General features: G+C 37.4%; 1 protein-coding gene across 2 annotated transcripts in view; it reads left to right on the forward strand.

Annotated features, from left to right (window-relative positions):
• LOC140272137 (nucleolar protein 4-like) overlaps positions 1-12,788 on the forward strand; it is a 163,572-nt gene extending 150,784 nt beyond the window's left edge. For both annotated transcript variants that reach the window (XM_072367486.1, XM_072367487.1), the window contains 4 exons: positions 1,134-1,322; positions 2,596-2,709; positions 3,073-3,304; positions 4,545-12,788. In XM_072367486.1, coding sequence (XP_072223587.1) covers positions 1,134-1,322; positions 2,596-2,709; positions 3,073-3,304; positions 4,545-4,786 — 777 coding nt within the window. In that variant the 3' untranslated portion in view covers positions 4,787-12,788. The remainder of the gene's footprint in view (positions 1-1,133; positions 1,323-2,595; positions 2,710-3,072; positions 3,305-4,544) is intronic.
• The last annotated feature ends 159 nt before the right edge of the window (positions 12,789-12,947 follow it).

A 12,947-nucleotide genomic window follows, 5' to 3' on the forward strand; every position in this document is an offset into this window, starting at 1 on the left:
TAGTCTCACAAACTATGGTCTGTTTGTAAATAGAGCTGGGTATCAATCAAAAATTTTCAATACCGGTACCAATACTGATACCTTCACTTCAATACCGGTTCCTGAGCGATACTTTTTTCAATACCAATTTTATATTATCAATTCTAACTAAAAAGAAATTACATTAGACATAACAGTACAAATCTTCAGTTTTATTTTTCAGCTCAGTATTTTTCCAATCCATGCAGTTTTCTTACAGAAAAAATTAACAACAAATAATTTTTAGAGCAAAACAGTTGCAAACAAGTGACAGGTTGGTGTCTAATACAATCCTACATACTGAGGATACTTTTCACTGAGCAGTTTTTCTTCAGAAAAGTCAACATGTCTGCTTTTTGCACGTATTAAGTTGCAGTAACATTAAGATTGCTGCCGGATTTCGCTGAACGTTAATTTACCTCTTAAAATCCCACACACTGCGCCGTCCTCGGTACTCTTAGATGAAGCGGAGTCCAGTGGTGGAGATCAGCGGTCAAATAATTCATTAAATTAGTCGTGTTGCTGTCCTTAGCAGCGATGCTAAGCCATGCTTTAGACCTCGGTGGCATTGTTTAACCGGTTCGATGACACACACACAACTATGGTTCCCAACACAGATGCACGTGAACCCCGTCTATGGGCGTAACCACATGTTCCTGCATGCAGCAAAGTGTAACGTTAATACAGCCAATCAAGGGCAGCATGATCAGTTCTTGATCACGTGATTAATCTGTGGGTACCGAAACTTGGCACTGAAAGACGAGGCATGTTTTTATACTCAGTACTACCGAAGCATTTCGGTCGGCGCCTTAAAAGAACCGTACGCAGCCCTATTTGTAGATTAGTCCATAATCCAGACAATTTTGGAGGCATCCAACTCTTTTCAAGAGCGCAGGAGAAATCAAAGAATATTATCCTTATTGTGCTACCTAACCCTGCCCAACCATAAGTACCTTCTTTGCTTTGATAAATGTCAGTGGTGGTTGTGTAATCTTGTTGTCAACATAAAGACAAACTCAGACAATTTCTTGAGAAACAAAGTTTATGCTGCATTGTGCCCAAGATAATAAAAATCATTCATTTACTATTGTAGAAAGTGTGTTTCTTCTCTCCAGATGTTTGTGCGATTGTTTGTGGATGAGAACTTGGATCGGATGGTACCTATTTCCAAACAGCCCAAGGAGAAGATCCAGGCCATCATTGAGTCCTGCAGTAGACAGTTCCCTGAATTCCAGGAACGTGCCCGCAAGCGCATCCGCACCTACCTCAAATCTTGCCGGCGCATGAAGAAAAACGGCATGGAGGTAATGTAACTGTTTGATGCTCGTTTGTCTGTTAGCATAAAGGCTGTTTGATAGCTTTTGAAAACATTCACTAACTTCAGTAATATATACTGCTTTGCTGTGGCAATGACATGATCTTGTTTTTCATTTTCTCACTTGAAATTGGCTTTCTATAGTCAGCAGTGTAGACAAGTTACTGTGTGTGTTTTGACTCAGATATTGAACTCTTTTTTTTCAGTCAAAAACATTAGTGGTGGCATTAACCCTGTCACTCTATCATATCTGTACTGAAAATGTATATGTTATCCGGTTATCTTGGTTAAAGATTTATAAGGTAACAGTATATGTAATATAATGTTTTAATCAGTGTTTCTGCTGCAGTAAATAAAAAGTTCTCTGTTGTTATTTATTCATGTTAAAGTTTTCTAAATAATAAATTAATTGAAACTGGAATAAAAAAGGAAATAGTGAGTATGGATGACAAGGTCTTCATCTAGAAACAATGCAGTTTAAGAAAGGATTAAACACAGCCATGGAATTGTTAAGGGTTTAAAATACAGAAAAGCATTTTGTTTCTGGTATCAGACATACAATACCGTAGTTCAAAGTAGTTTATACCAGTTTCCCTCTGAGTTGAGTTTCATCATTTGTGTTTTATAAATGGACCACAATAGCTGGTTGTGGGAATTCAACTGAGATACAAATACTGAGCATATTATGTGAACATTCACAAGCAATAGAAAATTTAGTCTCATTCTTAGCATTTGCTAGTCATAAAAATATCTCTGCTGCCCCCCAGTGATCAAATATAACGTCATACTGGTGATGAAACACAATACTGAAGGCATTCCTACAAGCATTCCTGATACCCTGTCATATCACATTAGAGCTGAAAATAATACATGATTCAAATATCTTACATCTCCTGTCAAAGATAAAGAATGGTGAAAAATATACCGTATATACATATCAGCAGAAACCAGCATGCATTCGGGAAGAAAAACAACAGTATGATTATCGAATACTAGTCTTTTGACTCATTAGTTAGTTTATAAATTGTAGCTAAGCACCGCATCATTTAATATCAACAAAGATGTCCTGAAAACTGCTAATCAAAATCGAATACACACTGGGATTAAAGCAGGAGAAAACATTATATTTATTATATCGCAGAATATTTCCGGATATGCTGACTCACATTCACTGTCTCTTACAAATACTGTAAATCAAAATTCATATATCAACCTAATATGGTGATAAATAATTTATTCCCATAATATTATGTTGTTTTCAGACCCGTCCTACTCCACCTCATCTCACCTCAGCCATGGCTGAGAACATCCTGGCTGCCGCCTGTGAGAGCGAATCACGCAATGCTGCAAAAAGGATGCGCCTTGAAGCCTACCATGTAAGTCAATGTTTTGCTGTGCGTGTAACAATCGAAACCAGTTGGTGTTCTGCACAGTTCCCAAGTTGTTAGGCTATTATTGTGAACTTCCTGATAAGTGGAGCTGGATCTGTCCATCTGTATATGCTATGTATCTTGTATATAACATTGACTGAAGAAATATATGTCTATGTAAACAATGCAAAGGTTTTAGGTCCATTGCTTCTGTCTTGATAAAGTCTTTATTGAAAAGAAACTTAATTCTTATTAACTGCTAACAAAAGTCTGACCTTGACTCTTTATTAACAGTTGTATTTTTGCCCACCCTACTTCTTGTATTGTATTTTTGTCAAGAATCTCCTTGATTTCTTGTTCCTCGGCCAGGATGACCAGATCTCTCTGGACAAGTCATCCAGTGGTGGAGGTGGTCTGAGGGAGCCGGGGTCTCTCGTTCATTCTGCCTACTCCCTGGCCACATCAACATTCTCCTCCCAGGACACCCAGCTCTACATCAACGGAGCTGGCCTTACCTATGGTTACCGTGGATACCCAGGCTTGGGTGCTGCCATTCAACACCCTGTTTCCCTGACGTCTGGCACTGCTACTCAAAGCAATGGTGAGAAAAGAGAGTACAGTGGAGGTCAAAGGAGGAGGATCTTTATAAAGCTAGACATGATATGTTGTACAGGATAAAAGGACATAAACTGTTTTCAGAGAGAAAAAAATTTAAGTAATGAGCGATGAAAAGAAGAAGAGTAAAATGTGTGCATTCTGAGATTAACTGCAGGCTCAATGTAAATACCTGAAGAGTGGTTTGAACAATGTATGTTTATCCTTCACTGTTCAGTTTCAATTCAACACACGATCTTGTTGAGGTTTTAAAAGCCACTTTATATAATTCCTTTGCAGAAAATATGAAGTCAACCTCCTGCATCGCTGCCTCTGTGTTGATTGAGTTGGGGGCTGTCTTTTGTATGTAGGAACCCTGCAATTAAAGACAAGGTTTTATTCTGTTTTGAATAATTGTATTTTGTTTAATAATTGAGCCAATAATGCGTTGGGGACTGTGTTGTAGGGTATACACAATGGTGGGAAGTATACCCTCATATTTTGCAGCCATCTTAAAGTACATCTATCTTTAAATACCTTATGATGTGCATCACATATGGTAGTATGCTGCAAGCCAGTGTTTTCTCGTGAAGGCAAAGATAGGACCTGCCCTTCTCTGCCCCTTACTGACCAGTAGTAGTTACCTTCATTGCATGGGTTGGTCAGGTTGAGGCACTAATTTCTTACTAATACTTATGCCGTGATGTAAGGCAGCAGAAAATTAAATGGACTATTTTAGCTTAACTAAATGCTGTATATCAGGACACATTACAGTTTAAAGCATAGGGTGTTTATCCTTTGCTGAACAGTTCTTTCAAAATAAAAAAATTGGGTTAGAAATTAAGAGTATATCCACTTCTCAGGGCACCACTTCACAGATTGGTGGGATTCTGCAGGTCCTCACAAAATGGGCCTCTTGTCATCACATGCAAAAAAGTCTAGTTAGCTTTTTGTACTTTGTACTTTTTGTAGAGCTTTCAGCACTAGAAAGGGTTTTATGGTAGACAAATGACTGTATGTTAATCAAAGTTTATTGTAAATTCCTAAGATTATTACCGAGGATTTCAGGTATCTATCGAGCTATCTTGACTAATTTCACAGTCTCTCATTTTCTTCCTTTTTCTTCCTTTCTATATGCTTTTCCCTTCTATAACTAATTACTGTCCTTTCATTTGTCCATTTCTGTCTCCCCTCATCAATCCCCTTCTGTCTCACCTTCCTCTGTTTCTTCCTTCCTCTGTCTTTAGGACCCACAGACCTCAGCATGAAATCTCTCTCCTCCACCAATATCAGTAGCTCCTCCTCTTGCACCACAAACACCCTGGGTGGGCGGGGCAGTGGCAGCGCTGGAGGAGGCGGGGCATCAACTCAGCTCAGTCAACCAGAGATCACAGCTGTGCGTCAACTGATTGCAGGCTACCGGGAGTCAGCTGCCTTCCTGCTTCGCTCCGCCGATGAGTTGGAAAACCTCATCCTGCAGCAGAACTGATTTGGGAGAATATGTAGGATAAAACACACTCATACATACAGGCTTCACATCATGTTTGTATGGTGTCTCTATTTGTCAAGGCCGAAAAACAATATCTCCTCTAGTTTTTCTCTGCCCTCCTTTAATCGGGGTTTGTTGCTCCCCATTTGTCTGCTCCACTGAAACTGTGGCCACTTGTACTTTTTGGAGAAAAACACTTGGAAACTGTGACAGAGGAAGGACAAAAAAATCCTACCCTGCCATTTCCAAAAACAAAACAATCCCACAAAACCTCAATCCACCGATTCTGCCTGAGGAAGAAATTTTTTTGACTTTCTTTTAATTTTTAATTTTTAAAGGAGCAGTGAATTTGGACTCCAGAAGAACCTCCTCTTCTCTCTGGAATCACCTCACAATCAGCACTACACTCTAAGCGACGAAGTGTAGAGGATAGAGGAGAAAAGAGGAGTGGTGTGGTCTGGAGTGAAGATTGTTGATTCTGCTGCTGTGGTTTCAGAAAAAGACCTTGCCTACTTCTTAGTGGAAAAGTGAAGTTTTTGCGTTTTTCCTGTGAAGCTCGGGGGAATTCTCATTGATGAATGCCCCAGCCCATGTTGTCTAATGATCATTACAAATTAGAAAATAATATATTAGTAACTCCTTGAAGCTGTTTCTTTTTAATTAGGCAATTAGCACTTGATTTGATCAGAGAGATTTTGGTGTTGGATTCTTTTTTTCCCCTTCTTGTCTTTTTGACGTTTCCCTAGTGAATGAAAGAAAACTGGATTGACTTATCTTGAAAAATAGCACTAAATATAGACTTTGATTCCAGAGCAAATGAATATAATAACAGAAAAACAACAAACATTTCTTTCCTCATAAAAAAATGACTTTCTGTTTTTTTGTGCTCGCTTGTATATAAGCTCTCTGTATCCTATAGCACTTTTCCTTCACCTGAAACCTCATCTTACACCCTTCTAATCCTCACCCCTTACTGTAACAACCAGGGAGCAACTTGCTACTTATGCATACAGAGAATGCCATTTTTGATCACCAGAATTTACCTCAAATTAGACCGGCCAGTTCCATTTTCAGTTCCTAAGTCTCGTGAACACTACATTCCCACCAAAAAGCCAATTTACTTCTATTTTACCACCTGATGTCTTCAAGGTTTAGATTTTGTGGGAAGTATGAAACTATACTGTGCAAAAGATCTGTAATGTGTTTCCAAGACTGATCTTGTAAATGAAATCTTTAGATGATTATTTATTTATCTTTTTTTTTTTATCTCTGTGGGTTTGTTCATGTGCTGCTGTATATAACCAGTTCATCTTTAAAACTTGAAGTATCAGAGCTGAAGTTGGCAAGAGTGTGTCCTTCTGTGAGATGGCTTTCTCCTTAAAGGGGAGGGAAAGTGTGTGTGTAAAGGAAATGGGATGGCAGGGCTGTTTCATAAATGCCCCGGAGGTTAAATGTGGCAGTTTTACTTCCCAGTTCTTCTCTTTGCAAATGTAGATGTACCTCCAAACAAAACCTCAACTTAATTCAGTTCAGTTTCCCTCCCCACCCTCCCTTTATTCTCTATCTTTTGTTCTTTACATTGGACCTACTCTACACACCTCTTCTTCATGGACCTAAATGACCTCTTCTTAGTCCTCTCTTCTTGGGTCCAGCCCAAGTTTCAGAGGATAAAGAGGACTGCTATATCTTTCTATGTTTGTCTGTTTAACTCTGAGATGGCCATTACTATTGAAAAATTGTTACTATTACTATGACTATTCTTATGAACTTTCATGTTGCTGCTGCTACTGAAAACCAGACCTTCTGCCATAGACCTGAAACCTCAACAAAGCTAGGTATTAGCTAGCTGCAGTGCCCTGTGGAAACCTGACCAACCAACCAGTCGCCTGTGACCTCAACTGCAGCTTCAGCTCAACCATAACTAAACAAAAGCAACACAACAATAGCTCGCTGTTAGTTAGGAGAATTTAGTCAAATCACTGCTGCCTTTTCTCCTCAGTCTTACACTGGTTGGTTGGTTGGTTCTTTGTTTTGCTTCATAGGGCTCAATTGATGTTGTTTTTGTGACTTTCTAACTGTGAAGCTCTTTTTTTTTTCATCAAGGTTCTTTCTACCCAATTTTTCCCAATTGCTTGTCCTCTTGAAGATTGTGAAGTATTGCAACTTCATCAAAATAAATTCTGTATTAAATCAACAAGTACACACTTCAACCTTTTAAGAAGACAAAATAGTCCACCGTAGAGCACTGATCATTGGATATTTGGTGAGCTATTTCGGAATGTATTTGGTCCAAATAGATAGAAGATGATGTAGTAGTAGTTGCAGATAAAGTATATCCCTAATCTTGTTAGGTTGTGTTTTCCTTTATGTACTACATCATATGAGGATAGTTTTGTTGTCTCATTAAGACAGTTTATGCTTGTATTTATTGGGCACATATATAAATGGTTGACAATGACATTCATTCATATCGGTTAAATTTGAAGCAGGAGCCGGCGCCTGCTTAGCGTAGCATTGACTGGGAATGAGGAAACAATCGGTCTGCTCTGTACAAAGGTTAGAAAATTCACCAAGTGGCACCTCTAAAGTTAACTAATTAACTTGCTATATACTGTTTAATTAAGCCATCCAAAAAAATTAAGAAAAAAAAAGAATAATGAGAGCCAGGCTAGGGTTTTCTTTCTTTTGTCATCCTTGTTAAGCTTGGGTTACTGTCCTCTGGCTCTAGCTTTAAACATTTAAACAAACTTTAAACACCAAACTTTACAAAAAAGTTGTAAAAGCTCTCCCTTAATGAGTTGTGTCATTGGCACCAAACAAATCAAAATCTCAGAAGTATTACCTGAATTTTTCTTTGGGTACAGTTGCCCCCAAAAAAGTTAGTTGGTGGTAGGTTAAATTCAGCATTAAAGTAACATTTTAAAGCTCTCAATATATCTCAGCTTGGAAAGACCTTGGGCCTATTAAAACCCTGCCTACTGCATACTGACCTCCACTAGGCAATGAGAAAGAAATAAAAAGGCAAATGTGGCTTTTTTCTTGCTGAGGCCTTTTTTTGTGTGCTCTGCTTCTAATGTGGTTTGTGTTCCAGTTAATTTTGTTTAATTTCACTGTAACATGCTCCTTTTTTGGACAGTAAGCAAAAAAGCAGTCATCTGAGAACTGAAAGGGAAGGCTATCTGTGTGTGTATATGCAAGGTGGGATACAAGTAGAGCATTGTGTGTGTGTGTAGGGGGGGGTCAATGCAGTTGATAATCATATCATTCCTTGGTCAGCTGTTTTCTGTCTGTTTGACAGTCTGCGATCAGTAACAGTCAAACAGGAAAAATTAAATCCTGCGCTCTGAATGACAGACACAGTCAGCCTCAGTGCAGAAATTCATTCATTCAAAAGTTGTGGGCTCGCTCATGCCTTTTACCCATGAACACAAACCTCCATTCAAACCTCTATAGATTTAGGTTCATGTGCATTGTCAAGCCATGTCTAGTTCTAATTAGTTCAAATTATTTTGAAATGTTTAACATGCTTAGTTTAATGCTGAATTACAAAGGATTTTTCTCACAGAAGGGGAAGCTCTGTTTGTACTGATCACTGAATGTTCAACAAATTTGAGAAAAATATGCAAAAATAGCCCAGTTAGAAGAGGGGAAAAGACGAATAGGAAGATGATGTAGTGCAGTGTTTCTCAATTCCGGTCCTCGGGATCCACTGCCCTGCATGTTTTTGATGTTTCCCTCCTCCACCACACCTGATCCAAATGAATGGCTCCTTATCAGGCCACTGCAGAGCTTGATGACGAGCTGATCATTTGAATCAGGTGTGGTGGAGGAGGGAAACGTGGAAAACATGCAGGACGGTGGGTCATGAGGACCGGAAATGAGAAACACTGATGTAGTGAAAGTCAAACATGTTCTAAGTTTTTAATGAATACATTTTTTTTTCTTGTTTACCTGTATTCAGCTAGGAAGAAAGAGCAAGAGCATCCTGACATGGCAGCAGTATCAGTGCAGTTATAAACAAAAAACAAAAAATTAAATATACTGATTCAACAGCAGAGGTTGCGCTGTGAAAATGTACCTTTTAGTTAAGATTTGACTTACAAGGCCTTAGAAAACAATGGACATCTTCAATTGAATGTTGGAAAAGGGAGTTTAAATAATGATTATTTTGATCCTGACTACACTGGCACATGTGAGTAGTGATTTGGTTGAACACCACTGCACAAAAATATTCTGGGCTCTTAAAGGAAAAATTTGCAACATTTTCCAACCAGTAAATTGTTGTGAAGGTTGTATCATCATTTTGCATTCAAATAATCTCATTTGTTTGAAAACTTCTGCCAGTAAAGCAGGTGCTGTGAACAGTTTGTCTATGTCTTGAAGAGATGACTTGCTCACCCTGAGTTGCTCAGAATGTTTGACGGTCCTTTAGTTTCACAGGAGCATCTAAATGGTTTTTAGTTTGTTTGAATTCAAGATGAATTTGAGCTGATTAGAGAGAGACCACTAATATTACCTCCCTCAGGAAAGAAATCTGACTATTTAAGCTTGACAGCTCTGTGTTACTCAGATTATAGTTTATTATGTGTTTGAAATTCAGTTTACGATCTACAACTGAAGAATTGTGACATATTTTGAATTTTAAAAAAGGAACATTGTTTAAGTTGAAACTGGAGCTGAGAATTTTATCATCAGCCATATTTGATACAATTTAACTTGTGGAGTCTTTATTTGGTTTTATAATCCCTGGACCAAAAATGAAGCTTGCTTGCTAAAATGAGTCCAAGAATTCTTGCATTTCTTTGGATACTTCTTTTATTTTATAGACACAATGTCCACATTAAATTGCTAAGCACGAAAGAAGCAGTTTATGATCCTCTGTTAATGGTGAATCTTTTCTTGCAGTTAACACCTCTCCTTGTCTCTCCTACTACATTCTTAGTGTTTTCAACCTAAAACACCTCGTCCTCTTTTATTTATTTATTTTTATTTAAGAAATAAATCATCCTACAAAACAAATATGAAACTTTAAGGTTGTCCCAGAAAGTGTGATATTAAGTTGATAGAAGAAAATACTAAATCACTGAATTCAGAGCTATTTGAATAAGAAATAAAAAATGTGCTACCGGGCAGCCATCAGTCGTTGCTTTGTGTTGATGTCTTTTGTTAAGGGTTTCCGAAATCTCATCATTTACTTGAAAGCCAAACAGCAGCTGTGCAACACTATAAAAAAGAAACCACCAACTACTGTCTCGAAAATTACATGATAAAATATAGCAAATGACAATCTTTAGAAAGGTGTAATTTGCTCGCTGTTTGAATTCCATCTCTCCTGTCTGTTATGGACAGTGGGATAGACCACATTTTAGCCATATCCTTTACTCCAGCTGTTAGCTCCTCCAATGAAGAGTCAACACATTTCTTATTTCTATTTTTTAATAAAACATCATCATTATTATTATTATATAAAAGTTTAGATTCTTTAGATATATTTTGTCAGGTGAGTCATTTTTTTTTAAATATATTTTATACCCTAATGTTCACATTGTATGCCTATACTGTACATTCCAAACATGGACATCTACAAACTCTGGACCTGACCGGCATCACCACAAACTTGTTGTTTCATCGGTTCATTCAGGAAGATTTAAACTCAGTCAGGTGTTGAAATCAACATACTGAAGTTTTATTCTTCACTATTTATTCATCATTTTATTCGAAAGTTTCTTAAATTTGGAGGAGTATTGACTTTTACTGTACACTTTAGTGTGCTTCATCCTTAAAGATTGTCCAAATAAGGCTTATTTTGTTACAGATTTAAAGGTTGCAAGGAAAGATAAATGTTTTATGTACACCTTTCTAACAATTCTTGGTGCTGATCTTTGATTAAAAAACAACTAACGTCAGACACCAAACACTGTGAGGCAGGCTGTAGCCAGAACTTTTAACACTCCAGAGGTCATGAGTCACCAACCGTAGTTTGCTTTCTTACCGAGTTATCCGAAAAAATATTTTCCAGTCAATTTTTCATATAAAAGTGCAACTAGTTTGATTATCTTAGCAAAAAGACTGAAAATTTAGGGAAATATCTCCGCATTATCAAACGCTGATTAATTCTTGGACTCATCACCCATAAAACTTGATTTTCACAATATATCATTGAATAAAAATAGAAAGAAAACTGTTAACAGTTTGGAGTTCTATTGGTTTGTGGGGGTGACTTGGGAGACAGAAATCAAATGAATTATATTCTGAACTATTCCTTTAAAACTCCTTGAATGTTCATAAGTATTAGATAAACATGACCTCAGTGTCTTGTGAGTTTACAGCAATTAGTCTTCACGATGCTTAAAAATTCCCCTGATAAAGAGTTAAAAAGCTTCAAACTCTAATTCACAACAGCAAAATGCTTAAGCAGAGCATTTACAGTCAAATTGTTCTATTGAGATGTGAATCCAGTTGGGTCCCATCAAATGATCGCACACTCTCTGAACACACAAAAAATGAAAAATAGAACAAGTGATGGGCTTTTTTTAATTTTTTCTATCAGTGCGGGTGTACAGCTACTACAGTTAAATTTTTTACTGTTGTATTTTTTCAGTGGTACTTTATTTTCATATTTTTATCAACATTAGTTTGTTATTCTCTGTGTGTGTCTTCAGCTGACTTTGTACTGGTCTCCTGATTGTCTTGATTTCCTCTGCCAGGCCTTTGTACCTCCAGTAATACCAATGTGGAGCCTGTATTTCCCTCATGATTTGACTCAGTGGAAGTGTGATGTTTACATGTACAGTTTTTTTTAAAATTCTTTCTGGTTCTATTCTTTTCTTGTTGTTTTCTGTTTTGGTTCCTCTCATATCTCTACCCCCTTACACCGCTCCTTTTTCCTGGCATACTGGTGTTCAGTTCATCTGACTCCTTTCTTAAACTCTGAAGGGAAATGGGACTGTGTCTTTACACAATAATCATCATCTAACAAATAAGCCTATTACCTAATGGGACATGTTGATGTTATTAATTTCAGTTGGTCACTTTTCTTCACCAAGCAGCTGCATTTTCTTCTTTTAAACTTTTTTACTCATTAGTATGTAGTTAGACATTTTTTTGGAAATGCTAAATGTGCGCCTATGTTTCACATAACTGTGTGAGCTATTGTCTGTGAGATTAATCAGTTCACCCTTGAGAACTTTTCATGCTCAGTGAAGAAATGTCACCCAGCTGAAACTGATGTCTACAAGGGGTCCCTGTATGAAACCAATTGTTTTAGGGGCGGGGTTAGTTAAGGTGTGTGTTTGTTTGGCTCCTGGGGGTGCAGATCCTGGGCCTCTGAATTAACTCCACAGCACACAAAATCACAGTGGGGCCACATTGACCCTCCACAGCTATAACGCAATCTGGTGGAGAGGATTCCTCAGTGAATGATAAGCCATTACAGACCTTGTGTGCTGGGTCTATTAGTATATTTAGCAAAAATTTAACTGCAGATGACAAAACTCAACCTCAGGAAGAAAGGACACCACTTTTATACAACCATGTCCAACTTTAGGCCCATTTCCCTCTCTATTTGATACCATATAAATTATATCAGAAATTCTTTTTATACTTATTGTGTTTATTATCATATTTACCAGTGGAAACTTTTTTTCTAGTAACTGTGGTTTACTATTTTGATCCTTTGAAAAGTGTTGATAATATTTGTGAAGCAACGATTGAGGAAAAAAAATATTAAAAATAAATCTAGGTTTTTTTTGTTGTCGTTAGTTGACTACATCAGAGCGGTACGGGCATGTTTGTTTTGCCCAATAATGAGAACATATCACTCTGGTCTGTGATGAAGAAACCAATGGATCTATCTTTTGTGTGATGTCACTGCTAAGGCTGAAAGATTTCTGGACTTAAACAAAAATTGTGACTACTTAGCTTTGTTCTTAATTTTTGTTTCCTCTTGAGCTGTATGTCACAAAGCTAAATATACTAATAAAACAGTGTGCTATCTATCAAACAGATCTGCCATATTTTTTTGTCAAATGAATGAGTGGATCCACATTTTCAGAAGCAGCTGGTTAAAAGTAAGGAAGTAAAACTTTGGTGTACATTACTTATTGTCTTTTAGTTTTGCTTTTTACTAGACCATGTTTATTGCATTTATTACTACACTTTA

This window comes from Leuresthes tenuis, unplaced genomic scaffold (assembly GCF_036924035.1).
Source record: "Leuresthes tenuis unplaced genomic scaffold, fLeuTen1.0.hap1 SCAF_16, whole genome shotgun sequence".
In the NCBI taxonomy this organism is placed as follows: domain Eukaryota; kingdom Metazoa; phylum Chordata; class Actinopteri; order Atheriniformes; family Atherinopsidae; genus Leuresthes; species Leuresthes tenuis.